Here is a 27468-nt window from a genome sequence, read left to right on the forward strand (position 1 = left end):
CCAGAGACACTTGCTGCACTTTGCTGCAGCCCTTGTGTGTTATTCCCCAAGCTGCAGTAACGAGCCCCACCTGCCTGCAAGTCCTTGGTGTTAGAGATGCTTTGGGAGCAAGGAAAGGGATGCCTAATGCAGGGGTGGGGAGGAGGTGACAGTAGTCACCAGAGGTGAGGCTTCACTTCAGCTGGGAGTAGGGAGGACAGCACAGGAGCATGGACACTGGGCAAGAGGTGACCGGGGCAACAGGCATGCCAGAAATCACTGGCAGGAGAGATCTGCTGGCTTTTATACAACATGTGGGAAGGAGGCTTAAAGCATTGTATCTTTATATGAAAGGTGGAAGTGTAGACATGTCGTAGCTAATTGGCTTATGAGAGTGAGAGAGAGAGAGCAAGAGAGAATGAAAAAGGAAAGTGGAAGGAGATATCAGGATCTCTTAGCACGGCGCTTTTCAAATTTAACACCTCTCCTAACAGGCTGCAGCCTTTCCACCACGGTCCCGGGGGCCGCTGCTGCTGGTGGGACCCACACTTCCAGAAGCAAGGCTTTAGCACCCAGGTCAGCCTGTGAGCCACCGGAAGTCTCCCCTCAGGCTGGTCTCTTACCTCGTATTCCTCCTTGAACCCGTAGCCCTGGCCTCTCTTCATCTGGGTGATGTGCTGCAGCAGGTCGGCCACCCGGATGGCGGGCTGGAACTGGTCCCTGGGGTAGCTCATCTCCACGGGGTCACAGGTCCGGTAGGGGTGAGTCTGGATGGTGAGGGTGGGCTGGGACAGCTCCCCACGGCTGCCATCTGCTTCAAAGAGAAGACGGGGAGCAGGCCATCACCTTGGGGACATTGTTCTCTGTCCTCCCTGCTTCCCCCGGTGTGGCCTGAGGGGGACAAAGGGACCTAACTGGGGACTCGACTGCTCAGGAGATGCAGGCTGTGGGGGAGACTCATAACCTAAAACAACAAATGAACTAACGCACACGGCTACCATGGTTCATGCCAACCGCAAGAGTGCATCTGGATAGAGGGAAGACAGAGTTCCAGGTTGCCTGTCATCCCATCCTGTCCTAGTCCTTCCTCTAGGTGTCAGAGTGGGCTTTGGCCAAGCCAAAATATCGGGGTACTCTTCTGTGTAGGAAGCAGGGTGCCTACCAATAGTCTGCGATGCCTACCTGCAGGTGAGGAGAGCCTCTGGTGCCTGCAGACAGGGGCCACGGATTGTGTCTCACCCAGGATGGTGAGGGTGGGCTGGGACAGTTCCCCACGCCTGCCATATGCACCTTTCTCCTTCTTCCCTGTGCCCTGATTTCTCTACTAGTTTGTTTCCTCTGGTGTCGGGGTTTTTAGCCCTCGTACCCTCCCGACCTGCGGGAGAGATGGGGAGAGCTCGCCCCGACCAGATCGAGCCAAGAAAGGAGAGGGCCGACTGACCGCCCCGCACCCAGCCCTCCCTCGCCGTTGGACAATCAGACACGTCAGGGAGACCAGTCAAAGCAGGAGCTCATTTATTGAGAAAACACACACAGCTAATATAATGTACAGGAGCCAATCAGGAAAAAGGTCAGCAGGGTGGGGAGTTCACGTGTACACCCATCCTACAGGCAGTAATGGGTGACACGAGCTGTCCACGAGGGCGGAAGGGTTCTGAGCCTATTCTAGGGGTGTTCTGATTTTTTGTCACTACCCACGGTAACGCCTTCTGGATGATCGCCAGGTGCCATTTTAGCCACATGTGTGCGGCTCCAAGACCGGGAAGCGGGTAGCAGCCAGCAAGTTAGGTTTCCTCTTTCCTGATGCAACATGCCCCACATGTTACATCATGCCCTACACTCTGGACTGTACCCTGAGAGGAATTGGAGCCAGTCTGGACCCCCAGGAGCTAGTAGTGTCCCTGACACTCCAGCTATAGGCTCTGCAACAGCAACCACCATCTTCCTATCATCTAGTTTCCCCCTTAACACTGCTGGTCCATGAATGTCCCTGATCACCTTGCAGGGAGGGCAGCTGAACCTCTTCCTTAGTCCTGCCAGCCGCTCCCTCCTACCTAGATCCTATGTCTCATGTCCTTCATAAAACCTCTCCTCAATACGAGTTCTACTCCCTCCCATAAGAATCTTTACACCCAATGAGTTGCTGTAACTACCACCTGTTAGTGTGATCACTCTCCAAATGGTGCCTGCTCAGGCTGGGTTTGAATTCCTCTGTTCCCTTGGATGCAGTTTCTGCCCCCCCACCCCAGCTTCTCTCCGGGCAGCCCTGCCAGCCTTTCAGTTCATCTTCCCCATAACCATCGAGGCTGGGTCCCACCAGCTCCTCTCAGACATGGACAGTCTCTGCCCTGGGCCTTCCCATTTGAGGTGTGCATGAGGTGAGAACTGCCAGACATGGCCGTCATGTGTCTCACCCAGGTGTTTTCAGTCACTGTGAGGCACCGGCATGGCCATCCCCGAGGCCTGGGCCCCACGCAGTCCCTGGGAAGCTGAGCATGCACTCCTGATTTTCTGCCATTCGTCTCATCAAAAGCTTGTCATGTCCCAATGACCCATCAGACACAGACTGTGGGGACGTTCACTCCAGCAAGATGCTCCTGGTAAGGAAGGGATGGTGGAGGGGACTGTGTGGCCTGCGTGCTTTGCAGGGTCACCAGCTGGTCCCCATTTGCTTAATACTTTCTGGTTTTAGCCCTGAAATCCCAGTATCCTGGGAATCCCTCCATCCTGGGCAACAGAGAGTGGTTTGCCACCCTCAGGCTTCACCTACGTCTGGGGATGGAGTGGGGAATGCGTTTCTCATTTTCCCATCCCTCTGCCTGTCCCCTCCTATTAACTCTCCAGGGAGGAGGGGCTACTCATTTGATTGGTCTGAGCTTGAGATATCAATTGGGTCATACCAAATAATAAGTAGGTGGTGTTACCATGAGCCTAGAGCGGTCTCTCAAGCTCCCTGATGTAATGTGGCCAGTAAACACGACCAAGGTAAAGCTGGCCCTTTGCACCAGGCTTGATGTGTGCACACCTGTAATCCCAGTGGCTCAGGAGGTTAAGGCGGCAGGATTGTAGGTTCAAGGTTAGCCTCAGCAACTGAGTGAGGCCTTCAGCAACTTAGCGAGACCCTGTCTCAAAATAAAAATAAAAAAGAGGCCTGGGGCATGGCAGGGGTTAAACACCCCTCTGTATTAAAAAAAAAAAAAAAAGCTGGCCCTATGGGTTCAGCCCAATCAACCCTGGTGTGCCAACACAAAGATCTTGAGGACACAGGTTTACACACAAAGAAGAAGGGCCTAGGTGAGACATTAGCAAAACCTCCCTGGCTGCACTGCTTACTTTTTCTCCTGGGATTTTAGGTAGTAGGTAGACACATCTTCACTGGCATTGCTTAAATGTGATGCTTGGAAAATATGGGGCTGCTTCCCTTCTCCTTTGCAACCTCATGAGCACCAGTCAGACTTCATGAGAAGCCACTGTGTGCCAAGGGCTGGTGGGCAGAGTTGATGCAGAGAGAGATAAAGAGTCCAGCCTCAGGGCCTGATGGTCTCATAGGGAAAACGATGAGCAGGATCATCTGAAGTGGGTGTACAGGGCCCAAGAGGTGGACACAAGAGGTAGGAGCAGAGATTGATAATGGATTTCAAGCCACTGGCAATGCTGTAAGAGACCACGCGAAGACAGAGCCAGAAACACGGTGAACACGTGGACTCCAGAAGCCAGTGTGAAGCCGTTAAAGGGCTGGAAGAAAAACCCCTTTCTTTAAAGACTCGCACTTTTTCTCGTAGGTGTCCTAGCTGTCATGGATCTAAGATGTGCTTCCAGTGAATATCACACCCGCGATGGTGTGATGAGGTTGGGGATGCAGAGGGAAGGCGAGCCTGAGCTTGAAACTCATCCCCCAGGTCCTGGGGCGTGGGCTGCACAGGAGACTGGCTGCCCGGCAGAGGCAGGCTTCCTAGGCATGGGCACCTGGCAATTTTTGCAAGATGCTAAATGTTTCCAAAACCCAATAGCTATCAATATGGATATTTTCCCTAAACACATTGCTAGACAGACTGTAAACTTGGTGTCAGCAAAACCAACGCTGGAATGGAAAATAAATGCTGTTTGAAATGTAACAACTTGTGTTGCCGTAACATTTGTAATAATGTGAATGCCAGTGCTAATGACGCTATGAAGACTCGGAACCAAGGGATTTTCAAGGTTTATTAATTCAACTAGTTGGACTCCCTTCTCCAATGTATCTTAGCTCACCTATTCCCTTATTAACCTCTGATAATGCACAAGTGATGCCTTTTATCACAGCCCATTTCACCAGCCGCTCTATACTTAATTTTCCATCATTAGGTTTAATGAAAACCCAATTTCACAATTCACTTCTCTCAGGAACCTACAAGTAATGCTACGTTTTTATCAGGCCCAATTAAAAAACGTTATGATGTTCCTATTCGAGAGGGAGCCTTAAAACTAATGTGCGCTTCTGCCGCTAATTCAACAAGGGCGCTGGAATTCGCAAGATGCTCATAAAATGTAACTCAAACCAGCTGGCCCAGGGAGAGGACATTTTTCATTTTTTTCCCCCCTCACCAGACCCTTAATTTTCATGCTTCCTGTTTATGGGTCTTGCGTGTTTATTTATCACATAATAATATTTTGGATTTCTTTTGCGCTCTTTATATGGCTACTGCCTAAGCCTGTGAATTCCCCTGCAGGAAGTCTTGTGACTGCCTGTGAGGAGATTGTGGGGTAGGCCAGGGGGATTCTGGTGACCAGATTGAGATTTGGGATCACCACGGTCTTTTTCTCAGCTAGCTTCTCTTCCTTCTTCCTTAGGAACCTGGCTTTGACACCCTCTCCTTTCTCTGATAGCCTCCTGCTATCAGCCATTTGCTAGGAATTGCCACTCTGCCTGGTTAACAAACGCATCCTGAGCACCTGTATTGTACAGAGCACCATGTTAGGAGATGTTTACACATGGGCAGGGGGGAGAAGGTGTGTTCCAGGAGAGATAAGCATGCCACAGCCCTCGAAGGTGGAGAGGGGAGATAAGTCATGCATAAACAGGCTGACAAAGGTATCTTGGGAGGTAGCAGGATGAAGTGCCACAGCATCCCGCACCATGGAAACCCTGCCCAAGCTTCAGGTATTCACGGTCCACCTCTGTGCCTCTCGCCATCTCTCTGTACAACCTAGAGCAGCAACGTCTGATAGAGCTTCCAGTGATGATGGAAGTGTCTGTGCCCCTTCTCTGTGGTGTGGTAGCCACTAACTATCTGTGGCTACTGGGCATCTGAAGTGTGGCAAACGTGACAGAAGGACTGAATTTTACATTTTGTTTGATTTTAATTCATTTCGATTGAAATATCCATCTGTGGTGTGTGGCCCCTGCACTCGTAGCACAGATGTAGAGAGAGGGACAGAGAATGAGATGGAGCTCTGGGGTCAGAAAGTGGGACAAAGACGTTGACATCAGCATTGCCTATGGATATGCAATGCAAGCCACGTATGTAATTCGAAATGTTCTTGTGGCAACATGAAGTGGGTTGAAAAGAACATGTGAATTAATTCCAATACATTTTACTTAATACAATATGTCCAAAATAATATTTCAATATACAATCAGTATAAAATTATGAATGCTGTATTTTATATTCCTTATTCATGAAAAGGCTTTTGAAATCCAATGTGTATTTTAAGCATAGAGAGTATTTCTCTTCAGACTAGTCATATCTCCAAGGCTCAGAAGACACAGGTGACTAATGGTGGCCGTATAGAATGATGTAGGTGCACACAGACTTATTCAGAGCCAGGTAAAAGTTCTAAAAATGACTAATTTAGCGCTCAAATTAACTCTAAATTAAGAGTCCCCAGCCCAGCATACTGCGCCCACTTGGAGAGGCCCACTGTACCTGCACTTTGGTTTCCTTTTCACCCAAGTGTGGCTCCACAGCCCAACATCAAGGTACCTATAGGTTTGATACTGCCACTGCCACCAAAGTGGGACATCACTGCTTCCATCTAGGGACAATAATCAGGACCTGGTAAAATGTCACCAAGGACCCTGTGGGACTGGTTGCACCAGAGGTATCTCTACTAGGGGTACTAGCAGTCATCATCCTGTTGCTGAGGGAGCCTTGCATGGGGTAGCTTCTATCTTGTTTCTCCTGCTAACGGCCAACTTGTTTTGATTACCTTTTCACTAGACATATAATATAATACCTCTATATTTTTATATCCTACCTCATAAACATCACAACCTATCCTTCCCACCATTAGAAACTGTAAACCATTTTGCAAACCTACTGACTATATGGTAGAAGATAACCAAATTTATCATTTCTGTATACACCAACAAATCTATAAATGCCAAAATAGAAGCTAATTGACTTATGGCTGCATATTGGTTACATTGGGGGAAGTAATATTGATATCCTTCTTAAAGATGAGGTATTGGTAGCATGCAGGGACACTATAAGACAATAGAGTTAAAGCTGTAATACCTCAGATCTACACGGCAAGAGAGGAAGACACATAGATATCATTAAAAAACAAAAAAATAGAATCCATAGATAGCACAACTGATGAAATGTCAGGGAAGGAGTTCAGAATGTACATAATTAAAATGATCTGGGAATTCAAGGATGACCTAAGTGAGCAAATACAGGGAAAAACTGATCATTCCAACAAAGAAATAAGAGAGCAAATACAGGTAGCAAAAGATTACTTCAAGAAAGAGATAGAGATTCTGAAAAATGAAACAAACAAAACAAAAATAAACAATCGTTGAATTGAAAGAAACAATAAACCAAATAAAATCTCAATAGAAAGCATCACCAACAGACTAGATCACTTAGAAGATAGAACCTCAGACAATGAAGACAGAATACACAATTTTTAAAATGAAATTGACCACATAGTGAAGATGGTTAGAAACCATGAACAGAACATCCAAGAATTATGGAATAACACCAAAAGACAAATCTAAGATTTATTGGGATAGAGGAAGGTTCAGAGATTCAAACTAAAGGAATGCACAATCTCTTCAATGAAATAATATCAGAAAATTTCCCAAGTATGAAGAATTTTATGAATTGGAAAAATCAAACACAAGAGGCTTACAGGACACCAAATATACAAAATTACAACATATCTACACCAAGACACATTATAATAAAAATGCTTAGCATACAGAATAAGGAGAGAATGTTAAAGTCCATGAAAGAGAGAAATCAGATTACATACAGGGGAAGACCAATTTGGATCTCAGCAGATTTTCAAACCAGACCCTCAAAGCAAGGAAATCCTGAAAAAATATACACCAAGTTCTGAATGAAAATGGATGCCAACCAAAAATCTCATATCCAGAAAAATTAAGCTTCAGATTTGAGAATGAAATAAAAAAATTCATGATAAAGAAATGCTAAAAAATTTACAGCAAGAAAGCCTGCACTACAGAACATTCTTGGCAAATAATGAGAAGGAAATGAAAAACAACAATGAAATTCTGCAAAGGGAGAATCTACACTGAATTAGTTCTCAGTGTGGGCCCATTGGTATGTTTTTAGTTGAAGTAGCCTTAAGCATTTGGATGCAGGAACACATTTTCTTGTGAGTTCTATAGGCCAATCAAAGGAGAAACCAAGTCAAGTTAAATTCCAAAATAAACAAAAATGACCAGGAATACAAATCAAGTCTCAATAATAACCCTGAATATTAATGGCCTAAACTCATCAATCAAAAGATATAGACTGGCAGATTGGATTAAAAAAAGACCCATGTTCAAAATCACAACCGATCCACACCAAGGCACATTATAATAAAAATGCCCAACATACAGAATAAGGAGAGAATATTAAAAGCCATGAGATAAAGGAATCAGACTATGTATAGGGGGAAACCAATTAGGATAATGGCAGATTTTTCAACACAGACCCTGAAAGTTATAAGATCCTGGAACAACATATATCAAGCTCTGATAGAAAAGAATGCCAACCAAGAATCTTGTATTCAGCAAAATTAAGCTTTAGATTTGATGATGAAATAAAAACCTTCCGTGATAAAAAAAAGTTAATGGAATTTACAGCTAGAAAACCGGCACTACAAAACATCCTTGGCAAAATATTCCATGAAGAGGAAACAAAAAACAATAATGAAAATCAGCAGAGGGAGGTAGTACCCTAAAGGAAAAACTAATCAAAGAAGAAAACAAGTCAAATTAAATAACAAAAATAATCAAAGATGGCTGGGTATACAAACCATGTCTCAATAATAACTCTGAATGTTAATGACCTAAACTCACCAATCAAAAGACACAGACTAGCAGATTGGATTTAAAAAAAAACCAAAAACCAAAACACCCAATAATATGCTGCCTCCAGGAGACACATCTGATAGGAAAAGACATACACAGACTGCAGGTAAAAGGTTAGTGAAAATCATACCACTCACATGGACTGCAGAAGCAAGCAGGGGTTTCCATTCTCACATCAAATAAAGTAGACTTCAAGCCAAAGTTAATCAAAAGGGATAAAGAACATTTCATACTGCTCAAGGGAACCATACACAACAAGACATAACAATTATAAATATATATGCCCTAACCAAAGGAGCAGCTATGTACATAAATAAATTCTTCTCAAGATCAAGAGTCAAATGGACCACAACACAATAATCTTGGGTGACTTTAACACCTCTCTCACCACTGGATAGATGTTCCAAACAAAAGTTGAATAAAGAAACTATAGATCTCAATAATACAATCAATAACTTTGACTTAACTGACATATATAGAACATTTCATTCTTCATCAAGCGAATACATTTTCTTCTCAGCAGCACATGGATCCTTCTCTAAAATAGACCATATACTATGCCACAAAGCAACTCTTAGAAAATGCAAAAAAGTGGAGATACTACCCTGCATTTTATCAGATCATAATGGAATGAAATTAGAAATCCATGATAAAATAAAAAATAAAAATGACTCCAACACCTGGGGACTAAACAATATGCTACTGAATGAACAATGGGTTGTAAAAGACATCAAGGAGGAGATTTAAAAATTCTTAGGAGTAAATGAGAACTTAGATACAATATACTAAAATCTCTGGGACACTGTGAAAGCAGTACTATGAAGAAAGTTCATTGCATGAAGTTAATTCCTTAAAAGAAGAAAGTGTCAACAAATAAATGACTTAACAGTACATCTCAAAGCCATAGAAAAAGAAGAACAAATCAACACCAAAAGCAGTAGAAGGCAGGAAATAATTAAAATTAGAGCTGAAATCAATGAATTAGAACAAAAGAAACAATTAAAAAATGGAAAAAACAAAAAGTTGGTTCCTTGAAAAAATAAATGAAATTGACAAACCTTTAGCCATGCTAACAAAGAAAAGGAGAGAGAAAACTCAAATTACTAACATACATGATGAAAAAGGAAATATCACAATGGACACTATCAAAATACAGAGGATAATTAGAAATTATTTTGAAAACTTGTATTCCAATAAAATAGAAAATATTAAAGGCATCAACAAATTTCTTAAGTCATATGGTTTGCCCAAACTGAATGAGGATGACACATATACAATTTAAACAGACCAATATCAAGCTATGAAAAAGAAGATGCCATCAGAAGCCTAGTAACCAAGAAAAACCCAGGATTGGATGGATACACAGCTAAGTTCTACAAGACCTTTAAAGAAGAACTAATAAAAATACTCTTCAATTTATTTCAGGAAATAGTAAAAGAGGCAGCACTTCCAAACTCATTCTATGAGGCCAATATCACCCTGATTCCAAAACCAGGCAAAGCCACATCAAAGAAAGAAAACTTCAGACCAATATCTCTAATAAACATACATGCAAAAAATTCTCAATAAAATTCTGGCAAATTGAATACAGAAACAAACCAAAAAGATAGTGGACCATGATCAAGTGGGATTCATCCCAGGGATGTAAGTTGGTTCAACATTCAGAAATCAATAAATCTAATTCATCACATCAACGGAGTCAAAGATAAGAATCATATGAAAATCACAGAAAAAGCAATTGACAAAATATATCACCCCTTCATGTTCAAAACACTAGAAAAATTAGGGATAACAGGAACAAAACTCAATGTCATAAAGGCTATCTACACTAAGCCCCAGGCCAACATCATTCTAAATGGAGAAAAATTGAAAGCATTCCCTTTAAAAACTGGAAGAAGACAGGGATTCCCTCTTTCACCACTTCTGTTTAACATAGTTATTGAAACTCTAGCCAGAGCAACTAGTCAGAAAAAATAAATTAAAGGGATATGCATAGGAAAAGAAGAAATTAAATTAGCACTATTTGTTGATGATATGATTCTATCTATACCTAGAAGACCAAAAAGTTCCACCAGAAAAATTCTAGAATTAGTAAATGAACTCAGTAAAGTAGCAGGATATAAAATCAATACCCATAAATCAAAGGCATTTCTGTATATCAGTGACAAATCCTCAGAAATGGAAATGAAGGAAACTACCCCATTAACAATAGCCTCAAAAAAAAAAAACAACTTTGGAATCAACTGAACAAAAGAGATGAAAAGTCTATACAATGAAAACTACAGAACCCTAAAGAAAGAAATCAAAGAAGACCTTAGAAAATGGAAAGATCTACCTTGCTCTTGGTTAGGAAGAATTAATATTATCAAAATGACCACACTACTAAAAGCACTATACAGATTTAATGCAATTCTGATAAAAATCCCAATGGCATTCCTCATAGAAATAGAAAAAAACAATCATGAAATTCATCTGGAAAAATAAGAGACCCAGAAAAGCTAAAGCAATCCTTAGCTGGAAGAGTGATGCAGGTGGCATCACAACACCAGACCTTAAACTATACTACAGAGCAATAGTAACAAAAACACATGGTATTGGCATCAAAACAGACTGGTAGACCAATGGTATGGAGTAGAGGACACAGAGACTAACCCATAAAATTACAATTACCTTATGTTAGACAAAGGAGCCAAAAATATACATTGGAGAAAAGATAGCCTCTTCAACAAATGGTGCTGGGAAAACTGGAAATCCATATGCAACAAAATGAAATTGAACCCTATCTCTCACCATGCACAAAACTCAACTCAAAGTGGATCAAGGACCTAGGAATTAAACCAGAGACTGTGCATCTAATATAAGAAAAAGTGGGCCTGAATCTTCACCATGTGGGATTAGGCCCCAACTTCCTTAATAAGACTCCTATAGTGCAAATAAAAACCAAGAATCAATAAATGGGATGGAATAAAACTAAAAAGTTTCTTCTCAGCAAAAGAAACTATCTGTGAGGCGAATAGAGTTTACATCTTGAGAGCAAATTTTTACCCCTCACACATCAGATTGAGCACTAATCTCTAGGGTATATAAAGAATGAACTCAAAAAGCTAAACACCAAAAAAAAATCTATCTATCTGTCTATCTATCTATCTATCTATCTATCTATCTCACAATCAGTAAATGGGCCAAGGACCTGAACAGACACTTCTCAGAAGAGAATATAAAATCAATCAACAAATAGATGAAAAATGTTCATCATCTCTAGCAATTAGAGAAATGTAAATCAAAACTAGTCTAAGATTTCATCTCATTCCAGTCAGAATGGCAGCTATTAAGAATACAAACAATAATAAGTGTTGGAGAGGATGTGGGGAAAAGGCACACTCATACATTACTGGTGGGACTGCAAAGTGGTGTGGCCAATATGGAAAGCAGTATGAGAATCCTTGGGAAACTGGGAATGGAACCACCATTTGACCCAGTTATCCCTCTCCTCAGTCTATACCCAAAGGACTTAAAAACAGCATAATACAGGGACACAGTCACATCAATGTTTATAGCAGCATAATTCACAATAGCTAAACTATGGAACCAACCTAGATGCCCTTCAGTAGATGAATGGATTAAAAAAATGTGGCATATACACACAATGGAATATTACTCAGTAATAAAAGAGAATAAAATCATGGCATTTGCAGGAAAATGGATGGAGTTGGAGAGGATAATGCTAAGTGAAGTTAGCCAATCCCAAAAAATAAATGCTGAATGTTTTCTCTGATATAAGGATTCTGCTTTATAGTGTGGTAGGGAGGGGAAGCAAGGGAGGAATAGACAAACTCTAGATAGGGCAGAGGGGTGGGAAGGAAGGGAGAGGGCAGGAGGTTAGAAATTATGGTGGGATGTAATGAACATTATTATACAAAGTACATGTATGAAGACATGAATTGGTGTGAATATACTTTATATATAACCAGAGATATAAAAATGTGCTCTGTATGTATAATATGAATTATAATGCATTCTGCTGTCATACATTAAAAAATCAATTAAAAAAAAGAAAAAAAGACCCCAAAATATGCTGCTTTCAAGAGACTCATTTCATAGGAAAAGACATCCACAGACTGAAGGTGAAAGGTTGGGAAGAAAACATACTATTCACATGGTCTGTGGAAATAAGCAGGAGTTTCCATCCTCATATAAAATAAAGTAGACTTCAAGCTAAAGCTAATCAAAGGGTTAAAGAAGGACATTTCATACTGCTTAAGCAAACCATACATTAATAAGACAAAACAATTATAAATATATATGCCCCAAACAGTGGAGCATTTCCACACTCATCAAAATCTTCTCAAGATCAAGAGTCAAATAGACCACAACACAAGAATTATGGGTGACTTTAACACACCTCTTTCACCACTAGATAGATCTTCCAAACAAAAGCTAAACAAAGAAACTATAGAACTCAATAATACAATCAACACCTTAGACTTAACTGACATATATAGAGTATTTTATCCATCAATGAGCAAATACTTTTTCTTCTCAGCACCACATGGGTCCTTCTCTAAAATAGACTATATTATGCCACAAAGCAACTTTTAGCAAATACAAAAAAGTAGAAATACTACTCTGCATTCCATCAGATCATAATGGAATGAAATTAGAAATTGATGATAAAATAAAAAAATAAAAGCTACTGCAACACCTAGAGACTAAATAATATGCTATTAAATGAACAATGGATTGCAAAATACATCAAAGAGGAGATTAAAAAATTCTTAGAGGTAAATGAGAACATGGATACAACATATCAAAACCTCTAAGACACTATGAAGGCAATATTAAGATGAAAGTTCATTGCATGGAGTTCATTCCTTAAAAGAAGAAAATATCAACAAATAAATGACTTAACAGTACATCTCAAAGCCCTAGAAAAAGAAGAACAAATCAACACCAAAAGCAGTAGAAGTCAGGAAATAATTAAAATCAGAGCTGAAATCAATTAAATTGAAACAAAAGAAACAATTGAAAAAAATTAGCAAAACAAAAAGTTGGTTCTTTGAAAAAATTAATAAAATTGATACACCCCTAGCCATGCTAATGAAAAGGAGAGAAAACTCAACTTACTAACCTACGTGGACACTACAGAAATACAGAAGATAATTAGAAATTATTTTGAAAATTTGTACTCCAATAAAATAGAAAATATAGAAGTCATTGACAAATTATAGAGTCATATGATTTGTCCAAACTGAATCAGGATGATATACACAGTTTTAATAGATCAATTTTTAAGCAATGAAATAGAAGATGTGATCAGAAGCCTACCAACCAATAAAAGCCCAGGCCTGGACGGATACACAGCTGAGTTCCTCAAGAACTTTAAAGAAGAACTAATAGCAATATTCCTCAAATCATTTCATGAAATGGAAAAAGAAGAAACTTTTCCAAACTCATTCTATGAGGCCAATATCACTCTGATTCCAAAACCGAAGACACATCAAAGGAAGAAAACTTCAGACCAATATCTCTAATGAACATAGATGCAAAAATTTTCAATAAAATTCTGCCAAATTGAATACAAAAATATATCAAAAAGATAGTGCACCATGGTCAAGTGGGGTTCATCCCAGGGATGCAAGGTTGGTTCAATATATGGAAATCAATATATGTAACTTGTCACATCAGTAAAATTAAAGATAAGAATCATATGGTCATCTCAATAGATGCAGAAAAGGCATTTGACAAAATATAGCACTCTTCATGTTCAAAACACTACAAAAACTAGGGATAACAAGAATATATCTCAACATTGTAAAAGCTATCTACACTAAGCCCCAGGCCAATGTCATTCTAAACAGAGGAAAAATTGAAAGCATTTCCTCTAAAAACTGGAACAAGATAGGAATGCCCTCTTTTACCCCTCCTATTTAATGTATTTCTTGAAACTCTAGCCAGAGCAATTAGACAGATGAAAGAAATTAAAGGAATACAGATAGGAAAAGAAGAACTCAAATTATTGCTGTTTGTTGAAGATATGATTGTATACCTAGAAGACCCAAAAAATTCCACCAGAAAATTACTAGAACTGATAAATGAATTCAGCCAAGTGGCAGGATATGAAATCAACACCCATAAATCAAAGGCATTTCTGCACATCAGTGACAAATCTTCTGAAAGAGAAACTAGGAAAACTTTCCAATTACAATATCCACAAAAAATAAAATATCTGGGAATCAACTTCATGAAAGAAATGAAAGACCTCTACAATGAAAATTCAGAATAGTAACAAGAACAGCATGGCATTGGCATCAAAATAGACTTGTGGACTGATGGTACAGAATACAGGACACAGAGACAAACCCATGTAATTATGGTTATATTATATTAGACAAAGGAGCCAAAAACATACATTGGAGAAAAGATAGCCTCTTCAACAAATGGTGCTGGGAAAACTGGAAATCCATATGCAACAAAATGAAATTAAACCCTTTCTCTCACTATGCACAATAGGAATTAAACCAGAGACCTGGCATCTAATAGAAGAAAAAGTAAGCCCAAATCTCCATCATGTCGGGGTAGGCCCCAACTTCCTTAATAAGACTCCTGTAGTGCAAGAATAATCAAAAATAAATAGGATGGACTCAAACTAAAAAGTTTCTTCTCAGCAAAAAAAAAAAAAAAAAAAAAATGTGTGAGGTGTACAGAAAGTGTACATTTTGGGAGCAAATTTTTACCCCTCACACATCAGATAGAGCACTAATCTCTAGAGTATATAAAGAACTCAAAAAGCTAAACCCTAAAAAAAAAAACAAATAAATAATCTAATCAATAAATGGGCCAAGGACCTGAACAGACACTTCTCAGAAGAGGATATACAATTAATCAACAACTATACGAAAAAATGCTCATCATCCCTAGCAATAGAGAAATGCAAATCAAAACTACTCTTAAGATTTCATCTCACTCCAGTCAGAATGGCAGCTATTAAGAATACAAACAATGTGTTGGTGAGGATGTGGGGGAAAAGGCACACTCATACACTGCTGGTGGGACTGCAAAGTGGTGCAGCCAATATGGAAAGCAGTATGGAGAATCCTTGGAAAGTTGGGAATGGAACCACCATTTGATCCAGCTATTCCTCTTCTTGGACTATACCCAAATGACCTAAAAACAGTATACTACAGGGACACAGCCACATCAAAGTTTACAGCAGAACAATTCACATTAGCAAAATTGTGGAACCAACCTAGATGCCCTTCAGTAGATGAATGGATAAAGAAAATGTGGTATATATGCACAATGGAATATCACTCAGTATTAAGAGAATAAAATCATGGCATTTGCAGGACAGTGGATGGAGTTGGAGAATATTATGCTAAGTGAAGTCAGCCAATCCCAAAAAAACAAATGCTGAATGTTTTATCTGATATGAGGATGCTTATCCATAATGGAGATGGGGGCGCATGGGAGGAATGGAGGAACTTTAGATAGAGCGAAGGGGTGGTAGGGGAAGGGAGAGGTCATGGGGGTAGGAAAGATGGTGGAATGAGATGGACATTATTATCCTAAGTACATGTATGAAGATAAGAATGGTGTGGCTCTACTTTGTGTACAACCAGAGATATGAAAAATTGTCTTTATATGTGTAATATGAAAATAATGCATTTTGCTGTCATGTGTAACAAATCAGAATCAATCAATCAATCAATCAAGACATTGATCTTGTGTGAAATGTTTGTATCTAACAGAACTTCACACAATGACAGAACTCCTCTGCATTTACCCTGCTCAATGTGGTAGCCACCAGCCACCTGTGGCTTCAAACCCCTGAAACATGTTTAATGTGTCTAGGGAAATAAATCTTCTTCACCTTCATTTCAATCAATTTAAATGTAAACAGCCACATGTGAACAGTGTAGATCTAAACAATCATACCTTCAGATGTTTTCTTTAAATCAACTTTAAATTTTTTTTACTTTGCCTCATTAAAAATGACAGTGAAACACAAAACCACAGGTGTGATGTGCTAGTTTTGTTTTAGTGCTCACTAAAATGTTGATGTAAGTGTGAAAGACATGAATTGTCCACGTCCCATGAGAGGAACACACTAGGCACCTTGAGAAATGCTGAAATTCTGGGCTCTGGAATCAGACAGAGGGGGTCTGAATTATCAATCAACCTGTTATGGGTTCTGTGACCTGGCCCAAGTGACAATTTTTTTTGAGCCTCATTTAAAAAGGAGGAAAAATAGATGTTGAGGAGATTCAAAGGGACAGTGCACGCCAAGTGCTCAGAACCAGGCCTGGCATCTGGTAAGAAGAACAATAGCTTTTGTGATGATGCTGTAGTGATGTCACAAACTGGAGAGGGCATCCAGGGAGTCTGGGGCTGCTATGAGGTTTCGCTATGGGTGGGTGTGTCCCCAAAGATTCATGTATTGGACGGTTGGTCTCAGTGTGTCCAACGAAGTGGTAGAACCTTAAAGAGACGGGATCTCGCAGAAGATGATGAGGTCGCTGGAGGCACTGGCCATGGAAGAGATTAATTTACTTCCTGTGGGACCCTCATCAGTTCCCTGAGAGGGTTGCTACAAAAGAGCAAGACCAACCTGTCCTCTTTCTCTGGCTTCCTGACTTACCATGAGATCTCTCCTTCTCACATGTGCTTCTACCATGTTGCTATCTGCCATGATGTAACACAGACAAGGTGCCTCTCACCAGAGGCTGAACAGAGTGAGCCATCCATTTTTGGACTGTCAGCCTCCCCAACTGCAAGCTAAATAAACCTCTTTTCTCTATAAAATACCCAGTCTCAGATATTTTGTCATAGCAATGGAAAACAGACTAATACAGCTTCTCTATTCTTTTCTTTGTCTTCTCTCCACTTTCCTCCAAAGCCATCTAATTCACACCATTCCCAGTGCTCTTGCCCTAGTTTGTATTCTCATGAAAGGTCCACTCCATCAGTTTCCTAATGGCTCTTTCTGCTTTCACAGCTCTCTTTGCACAGTTTCTGATCAAGTCATTTTTCTCAGCAAAAGTCTGAACAGAGTCAAGACAAAATTTCTTAAGTAGCCAATCAAATTCCTGTTGTTTTGGACACCAGAATCCATTTCTTCTTTCATCTATCATAATTCCTCCCAAGCCTATGTGCCCTTTAGGGCATGAAAGCATGAAGAGTGCATAGCAAATGAGACTGCTAACTGGGAGGAGAGAGCCTGAGAGGAGAGGAGTTCTGAAGCAAAGAGGAGCCCAGACCGCCTGTCTAGCAAAGCACCTCACGGGCTGTGGCAACAGCAGGCGCCACAGTCGAAGCACAGAGTCCCAAGACAAAACTTGGATTCAAATAGGAGCTTCATGCTTTTCTAGCTAAGAGGCCTCAAGTAAGTTACTTCAAGCTAAGATCTTCATTTTTTACTGGTGATGGTTGTGATTGATATCATCATCACCATCATCTTTATTAGCATCATCTGAGAAGATTGTCACGAAGGTCCACTGGAAGAAGTCTGCAGGTGGCACCTGGCTAGCAGCCAACACCGCATCCCTTCTCTCTTAGCAAAACCCAACACAACCTCAAGATTATGAACTCATAATAGAACTGAAGTCAAAGTCTGTCAACCAACCTAGTGCCAGAATTTGGGAGGAATATCCGTTAATTATAGCAGCATCACACTTAACATGTGCATAAAGATAAAGACTTAATTTTGTCAAAATTCCTTAAAAACCTCTGAAACTGTACAAAATAATCTCTCAACCGACTCAAGAAGGCAGTTTCCCCTCCAGAGTTGGAAGTGATCACCATTTCTTTGGTGAAGCATAAGATAAAGCACTTGGCTTATGCTTGGAAGTCATGTGGAAGAAAAATCTGTTCTCTATTTTTGAATTCTCAACTTACACGAGCACAGGTGTAGGAGATCTGTGATCCCTCAGGCACAGTGGATTCATATCCCCCGTCTCTTACCTACTCGGGGATTTGCTCTCACTCAATATAATGGCACCCGAAGCACCTTCTCCCTCTTTTCCTGTGTTTTACCAGATGCCCAGGATTGAACATGTAAAACAAGTTGTCAATAGAATACCACCCGCCCTGCTTGATTTTATGGAGCAGAAACAGACATTATGCACTTGGCAATTGATGCTGATAGACTTTGCTACTTGAGGTAAAGCAAGCCCACTGGCCTGAAGAACAGGAAAGAAAAGCTTCTCCCATTTTCTTTGCTGGGCTTGCAGAATCAATGACCTAGCACCAAATCACAGCGTGAGGACATCTCCAAGCCCTTTCACCTCCTCAAGCTCCTCATAGAAGTTATTGACATGGCAGGGGTGAAAGCAGTCCTTTTTTTGGGATTCAGACACAGATTCAGAGTTGTGATGGGCACAGACACCAGGAAATGCTTTCTTGATTCATTTATTCTTTTTAATAAAGAAATTAATCCTCCTCTTTGTTGGGAAAAGATACTTTGCATCTCCTACGGCCCTCACGCCAGATGGAAGGAGAGTGTTAGTCACTGTGCCGGGAGGTGGGGGCTGTAACAGCCATTACTCCTCCTGCTGAAGCTACAAGAAAAGAATTCTGGCAATAACCAGTTGGACCGAGTGGGAAACAATGAGAATTTACTTGTTCCTGTTACTGGCAAGCTCTAGACCTGGAGAAACTTCCCTTTCAAGTTAGATAAACAGAAACAAGACAAAATGGAGTATTGAGAAAAAAAAATTCACCATGTTAGCAGTAAGGACAATTACTTCAAATGCAGGAAAAAAATCCTCAATATTCAGAAAAACAAAACAACAACAAATAAACAATAACAACAAACAAAGCTGGGTGCTGTGGTGCACACATGTAACCCCAGCCACTTGGGAGGCTGAGGCAAGGAGGATCACAAGTTTGAGGCAAGGCTGGCAAACTTGGCGAGACTCTGTCTCAAAAGAAAAACAGCTGGGGATGTACTTCAGTGGTAGAATGCCTCTGGGTTCAATCCCTGGCACAAAAAAAAAAATTCCTTCCTTGCTGTTAGGTACCCCAAATTATTTGGGGTGCCTACATATTTCTGATATGACTCAGGAGAGGATAACTCTATTTCCAGATTCATGGGCAAATCTTGATTCTCTTATGCCCATCAGAGTGATCCCACTTGGCAGTCCCCCTCCCCGACCAATTTAATGAAACGGGAGGGAAATTCTCTTAGGGTGCTTCTCACTGCTAAGTCCTATAACCCACCAGTCCCTCTCTGACCCTTGTTAACACACCTGGTACTGCTAAAACACCTTGCACCCTGAGGGGAGCCAGGCTGGGAGCAACATCAAAATGAGATGGCAAAGTGGAGAACATGGAAGAATTTGGGTCCCCAAAGAAGCTTCTGGAACCTCAGGAAACAGCTGACTTGCTGTCCTGGGAGATAATGCATGAACTTATCATTTAAGCCCATTGGATTTGGGTGTTTCTGATGTGAGAATATTAACCTACTCAACAGAATGTAGAAATGCATTTTAGAAAACAAAATTCAAGAGAGCATGGAGGAATCAAGGGAGCCAAAGATGAAATAATAAGATAAGAGATTTTTTTTGAACAATGAATCAAGTTAAAATGGCTAGTATTATTAAGCCATAAAGAAGAATGAAATCCTGTCTTCTGCAGCAACGTGGGTGGAACTAGAGGACATTATGCTAATTGAAATAAGCCACATACAGAAAGACAAGCACCAGATGTTCTCTCTCCTACGTGGAGATTGAGAAAAGTCAACCTGAATGTAGAATAGTGATAACTAGAGACTGCGGGCAGGGCCGGATAACGGGAGGCTGGATTTGATCCGTGTGTGCTGCATACATGAGTTTAAAGAGCACTCTGAGCCCATTCATACATGTTAGTAAGAAATAAAAGAATCTTACAATTTCACTGTGTCGCACAGGGAAAGATTGTAAGGAAGCCAATACACAGAAGCAGAATTAAGACAGGCACTGGAATCTCTGAGAATAAGCAACAGGCAGAAACTTGAAGAGAATTAATTAGAGAAGCTGCAGAGGACAAGGCGAGAGGAAGAGAACAAAGAGACATATATTTCCTCTGCACCCGTCAGCCGCTCGTGGGCTCCTGTTGGAGCCAACAGGAAGACATTTTCAGAGAAAAGAAAACAGATCTGTGAGTGACAGATAATTGGTGGTACTAAGGAAGAGAAGAGAAGGAATGAGCAGAAGGGATAATAAAGGATACAATGTAGAAACAGCTCTGGGGCAGGATAAAACCTAAGTCTTTAAATGCAGCCTTCTCCCCAGACAACATAAAAATAGAACCCATACTCTGATCCAGTTGTTTAGATACCGTTAATGTACAAATACTCGGATGGACATCTAGGCTGGAAAATGGCTATCTCCAAAATAAAGAAACAATGCTCGCCCTAGCTCCTCTTTCAAATGCCCAGAAATGACAGAATTTTAATGCCAGTTTTAATGAGTGGCACCCCAAGGGACAAATTTTTGAAGGGGAAAATGATGGGACCCAAAAGTTCTACCCTGAGGTAGGTTGCATGAGGCTATGGGAAGACATTCTCTGATGCACCAGGATTCAGAAACCATGCTGGTATTCCTATCCAGAGGGACGGGTGGGTGGGCATAGCAGTCCAAGCTGGAATTCCAGAAGAGCAAACCAATCAGCCAACCCCAAGAATGAAGGAAGTCATGGTACAAAGAACAATGTGATAAACACTCAAATCAGTTAAATAGAGATACTAGTATAAAAATCACAATAACTATGAATCAAAAACACAATAAATCATATTTAAAAAAGAGTACTTAAGGAGAAATTACAGAATAACTTTAGAATAAAAATTCTCAGCTAAAATCTCAAATTTTATTAACAGAAACCCAGATGTGGGTGGACGGATGTATCCATGGACATAAAAGTGTGTCGACTTTTTCACCTTTCAAAATGGACAGTCAACATACATCAATAATGGACACTTTTAGGGGCTGGGATTATGGCTCAGCGGTAGAGCGCTCACCTAGCACGTGCAAGGCCCTGGGTTCGATCCTCAGCACCACATAAAAATAAGTAAACAAAATAAAGATATTGTATCCAACTACAGCTAAAAAAATTTTTTTAAAATAATTGACACTTTTAAGTAAAGGATCTAATTTCCAGTGAGTCTGTGTGTGTGTTTAAGTTAGAGGTATCAATTAATACAATAAAAAGAAGGGCATGTAGCTTACAAATTATTACAGAGAAAAAAATCAAACAAAAATAATTACTGGACATGTAGTGAAAGTGGGTCTGGGGTCCGCATTTATGCTGTGTGAGAGGCTGCTGGAAACCTAGAAATCAAACACAAAACCTAATAAGACAGGAAACCTTGCTGTTCTGACAAACACATGAAAAACCATTCTACCGGGGTATTTTCATAATCCAAGACACATTAGTTCCCACTGAACAAAACCACCTCCACTAGAGATGAACTCAGAGAGGGAAAATAAAATATAGGGGATGACAAGCCACTGGAGGAAGCTTATCCCCATGAGGACAAGGCAGCAGACATGACACACAGAGACCGCACGACTCTCAGGAACGGAATCTAATAAAACAATTGAAGAGACTATAAAGTAAATACATTTAGACAGATTAAAGAGGGGAAAAAATGGAAATACCAACCAGAGCCATAAGGCAACATGCTGTGGAGAAAGGAGAGGTGGGTTTGAACAACGCAAGTTCAACTGCTAGAGACAAAAAAAAAAAAAAAATGTCATCCAAAGTAAATATGTATGTAAGGACAGAAACAAACGTTACACACAGAAATCAGAGAAGCAGAAGGAAAAGAAGACTCAGCTCTTGCCATTGAAAACACCAATAAATCAGACAAATCTCTGCCAAAAAAATAATTATGGAAAAAAAGATAAAAATAAACCACCTCCTATAGCTAGAGATTGGTAAAGCCCTGGTGTGGTGTGGATGAGGGGTTCCCCCCAACTCCTGTGTTAATGCGGGAATGTTCAGAGGTAAAGCGATTGGACTGTGAGTGCTGTGACCTAATCAGTCCACTCCACTGTGAGAGGACTGGGTGGGTGGTGACTGTAGGCAGGTGGGGCATGGCTGGAGGAGGTGGCTCACTGGGGATGTACCCTGGAAAGGGATGTCTTCCCTGTGGCCCCTTCCTCTCTCTCTCTCTGCTTCTTGACCCTTTCTGACCCCGAGCAGCTTTTCTCTGGTGGGCCTTCCCCCATGATGTGCTGCCCCACCTTGGGCCCAGAGCAGCAGAGTTGGCCTTGCATGGACTGAGACCTCTGAAACCAGGAGCACCAAAGAGATTTTTTCCTCCTGTAAGTTGTTCTTGTCATGTGTTTTGGCCACAGCCATGAAAAAAAGCTATTAAAATAAGCACTTCAATCACATGCTTGGGTTGGTGCATGACCATCACCAGAGAGGCCATGAGATATCTCTGATATTCTGGGTGGGTGTGGCCAGGGTCAACTGGTACATGCCAGCCCTTCACCAGGCTCCAGCTTGTTTAATATAAGAAGTCTAGTTTTGAGATAGTTGTAGATTCACATGCAGGTATAAGAAATAACAGAGTGCGCTCACATTCCTTCACCTGTTTCTCCCATGTGAATATAGCATATAACCAGAAAAAACACGGATATAGTTTATTGACCTTGCTCAGATTTCATTAGTTTTACATGCCTCTCTCTGTGTGTGTGTGTGTGTGTGTGTGTACTTTTAGGTAATTTTATCATGTGTGTAGATCCTTGTGACCAGGACAGTCAAGATGCAGGGACAATTGCACCCCATGGGTCTCTCACACAATGGACCACTAGCCTTGAAGTTCCTTTCTTGCCTCTGTGCTGGGGGATGGCTACTGGACCTTGGGTCATTGTAGTAATAATGAAAAGAAGTAACTCTCAGTGATGTGACAAACTCTGCCAGGAAGCCACAAAGCTGGGCTCCTTCTTTCCTGATGTCCTTCTAATCCAAACTTCCGTGGGACCACTGCACATGGCTGGCTATGCGAGCTGTGCACTGCTCAGTTACAGAGAATGCCATTCACAGATAGCTCTGCCCTGTGACCCACAAGCTTCTAATTAAATACCATTATTCTTGACTTATTCAAGTGACTAGCAGTTTGTGTGTGTATTTCAAGGATGAAGTTTCACCCATCTGATCTAGAAGGGAAGGAAAAAAGCAAAATATTAATCTTTGGACCTAGTCCTTTAAGAGCTGAGGCAGAGTTAGGAACATTGGCTCAGAGTTTCTTCTGTGGATCAGGAGTGAATCCGGCCATCATGAAGGGTTTTGTGCACATACGTGTGTGAGATGTGTATGTGTGTTCTGGCAAACACTTGTATCTTCCAATACCTCTATGACAATCAGAGCTAAGTGGTTTTGATCCAGCATCTGTTTTAGAAAGTGGTCTTCTAGGTCTGATTTGGTTTGATGAATGGGTTTCTCTATTTTCAAAAACTTTGAAAGAAAATTTCCCCAAATTTGTTATAACTTCATGAAAATCAGTAGGCGAACAGGCAAAAAATAGGTTTTACAAACTTAATGTAAGTGGAACAGAAATGAAAGCCACTGGGTGTTCCAGAAGCAGCACTGGAGACATTCTTTGGTCTAGACCCCTTATGTCTATCGAGGAAGTGAGGAAGTGAGGGTTAGGCACAGATGGGAGCCTGTAGACACCTTGAAGAACCACAAAGGAGAAGAATAAAATTGTGGGCTTTTAAAATATTTGAGCTCGCTGGAAACATGAACCCTTTTTATGTAAGATGTGAGTCGATTGTTTAATTCTTGCTTATTCACTATTCATTTGTACTTTCAGAGACATTAATGTTTGAAAATAATGGACTTGGAAAATACTGAATGTTGACCAGCACAAAAATGTCCCGTGAATAGACAATGAAATATGTTCCTTAATAATTTTATAGACTGACTATAAAATACATTATGAATATTATTAGTGCAGTAAGAAAAAGTGTGAAGACATGTAATATTGGGGAGAATGATATTGTTATGTTTACTTAATATTATCAGCAAGAAGTTCTGTACCTGCCCATGGAGTGTTCATATAAATGGAACATGCAAAAATATGTCCTGGTTAGGAAGTTCAAGAAGAAATAATAAAAGAAATAAGTTGCATAGTTTCAATATTTTTGCAAGCATACGAGAAATTTGGGGGAGACATTTGTGTCTGAAGGAAGAAAGATTGAGGTCATATGAGGAAGGGTATGAGTTACAGATTAGAGATTGAATGAGGCTGTGAGCCCAGAAAGCATCGGATGAGACCCCATGTCATTTCTGGGCCAGACAGAGTTACAACCAGGTATTGCAAGATCCATGCTGATTCACCAGCCCCACTTCCAAACCAGCATTTAAAGGAAAACCCAAACTTCAGATGGGAAACTTCTTTTCCTCAAAGTGGAGAACTGAGTTGGCTGGGACTGTTAGTTAGCAATGAGGGCCATCTGCCTTGAAAAGTCCAGAGTGTCTGAAGAATCTGATATAATGAGGGAAGCAGTGATTTCACTTTAAAAGACTGAGGAACTCACAGGATACTCTTGAAGACAGGGAAGGGACCAAACATGAATAGACTCCCCACACCAATAGACTAGAGTGGCGACCTTGACGACACCACTTACTAGCTGTGGGACCTTGGACAAGTTATTTATCCTTCTGAACTAGTTTATATGAAGTCTTTATGGCTGATATCTCTGAAAACAGAAGACAGAAAGGGAAAATCATAACCATGGCATGACTGTTGGAAGCTCAACACATCAGAGGTTGACAGAGGAAGGAGAGGGGTTCCCTTTTCTCATGGCCAGGATCCTCCTATCTGCTGCCCCTCTCTTTCCTCTTGATAGCTGAGACAGTGTTCCTGTTGCTTCTGGGGTCCCCTCTTGCTTCTCCATGCTCAGTTTTCCACAATATTCCATATTTAGAAGTCCAAGCTGAGCATGTCACCTCTCTGTTTAAGCCTGCATGGGCTAAATGCTACTCTCAGCCACATTCTAGACTTCTAGTAGTTCATATGGTTAGTCTGGCCTCTCACCTGCCTCATCGTCTGTGTCTCTGTCCTTCTCTCCCAAGGCTGCAGTTACAGGGTCCTGGCGACCAAATTATTGCCCGTCTGAGATCTGAACTTGATGTGCTGTTTTCCTGGAACCAACCACCCCTTAACCTTCTGAGTCCTGCATGATGACTCACACTCATCCTTCAGGACTAAGCTCAAAAATGGTTTCTTCTTCTAGAACAGGTATATTGCTTTATGGTGGAAGAAACTTGAGAAATATGGTTGCCCATGGAGTGGCCAGGGGCAGGGATTAACTGGGATGGGCCTGAGGGCCTTTCTAGCAGGTGTGAACATTACCAGAGAATGGAGTGGCACAAGTGCTTTCAGGTGCTGGCCTTGTGCAAAGAAAAACTCAAGATTTGTGCATTTCTTTGTAGGTCAATTTTATCTCAAAGGAAAAAAAATAGAACACTGGGCCTTCACCAATGGTAGATACAGTTCCATACTGGAAGGAGAGGAATGTGTACTCATGTCTGAAATGTTCTTTGACATGCATTAAAAAGCCAAGACAGATTAATGGATGGATAGATGGAAAGATAGGTGTCAAAATAAGTAGAGTATAATGTTAATGATGGAATCCAAGTGGTGTCTAATAAAAATATATTAACTTTTCTTAATAAAGACGTCAAGGAAGAATCCCTTTCTGCCTCCATCTCCAACTGAGATTTCCATGTCATATCCTAAGAGCATCACCTTCACCAGTGTGAATTGGAATAGTGACTGAATAGCTAAGAGTGAAATAATTTAATATCTGCATCCTTGACTAGTCTGTAAGCTCCACGAAGGCAAGCTCCCTTTCTGTGGTGGTTACCACTGTGTCTCCTGGATCTCAAAGTTGCTCAACAAATACTCTCATTTGTTTGGCAGGTCCAACTGGCTCTGTGAGAAACACCCTCTCCATGGCCAATAAACACAGCCAGGATTTGTCTGTTTTCCAGATCCATCTCTCATACTTTCCAATTCCTATGGCAAACGCAGCATGATTTCCACTTCCTGCCTCTGTGCTGTTAGCCATGGTGACTGTGGGGAGGTTGATAGTCACACTTATTCAAAATGCACTTCCTCTTCAAATGGGCTTCTGGAGGGTTTAAAGACACTAGATCCAATCTGCATCTCTCAGGGCCACTCCAGTTTGGACTGGTGGTGATTTGGAAGTTCTTCTGGCTCCAGGGTTCTGCAAATGCTAGAAATCATCAGCTCAGCATTTTGTGTCATGTGTCTCACCAACCTCCAGGACCCAAATGTTCATAGGAAGTGTGATATGGAAGGAAAAAAAAAAACTTCAAGTAAAGCCTCATGCTAAAAATACAGGCTTGTCTTATTTTCTCTCTCATTCAACAAAATTGTAATAAGACAAAGGTATGCAAAACAGTTGCAGAGTAATACTTAGCTCAACTAGAAAAACTCAATTTTCACAGGCTTTACAACCTCCAGTCTGACAGATGACTTTGTACTTCATTGATGGGTAAGGAAGAGAAAATGAAATGACTAACCTTGTCTGGGAGAGGAAATTTAAATGTGCAACACCTGTTTCAAATGAGTTTGCCATTGCATGAGGCACAATGTTGAAGTCTCCTTTCTCCATTTCAAACTGTGCCCTGGATATTTAGGCTGGGTTTTTGGTTATAATAAACCACACAGACAGCAGAACATTAATAGAGTGGAAAGAACACAGTTTGGGACTCACAAGATCTGAGTTTTCAACTTGGTTTTAGACTACTGAATTATCTTATACAATTTCCTTGCCTCTGTGGAGCTTAACTTTAATTAAGGAACTGAATTAGACCACTACTTCTCAAATGTTGATTTATATATGAGATACCTTGAAATCGAGATTCTGTTTCAGTAGATCTGGAGTGTGGCCTGAGAGTCTGCATTTGTGGCAACCCCTTAGGTGATGCCAATGATGCTGGTCCTCGGACCGCACTTTGAGGAACAAGGGATTAGATGGTTCCTAAGGTAACTTCCAGATAATAAAAAAAATTCTTGTCTTGAAAGGTTCTAGAGCTACTCATAAAATAGAGGGAAAAGTTGTTTTTGGTGAATGAATGAGGAAGTTCAGCTTGGTATTGTTCAAAACCAACCAAATAAAAATTGTAAGAAATCAAAGATACCTAACATTCTCATAAAAACT

The 27468-nt window shown here is 40.8% G+C and overlaps 1 protein-coding gene across 2 annotated transcripts in view; it reads right to left on the bottom strand.

The window, feature by feature from the left end:
- Ptprt (protein tyrosine phosphatase receptor type T) overlaps positions 1-27468 on the bottom strand; it is a 1048660-nt gene that overhangs the window by 71322 nt on the left and 949870 nt on the right. For both annotated transcript variants that reach the window (XM_027945221.3, XM_027945220.3), the window contains one exon: positions 603-793. In XM_027945221.3, coding sequence (XP_027801022.1) covers positions 603-793 — 191 coding nt within the window. The remainder of the gene's footprint in view (positions 1-602; positions 794-27468) is intronic.

This window comes from Marmota flaviventris, chromosome 2 (assembly GCF_047511675.1).
Source record: "Marmota flaviventris isolate mMarFla1 chromosome 2, mMarFla1.hap1, whole genome shotgun sequence".
Classification (NCBI taxonomy): Eukaryota; Metazoa; Chordata; class Mammalia; order Rodentia; family Sciuridae; genus Marmota; species Marmota flaviventris.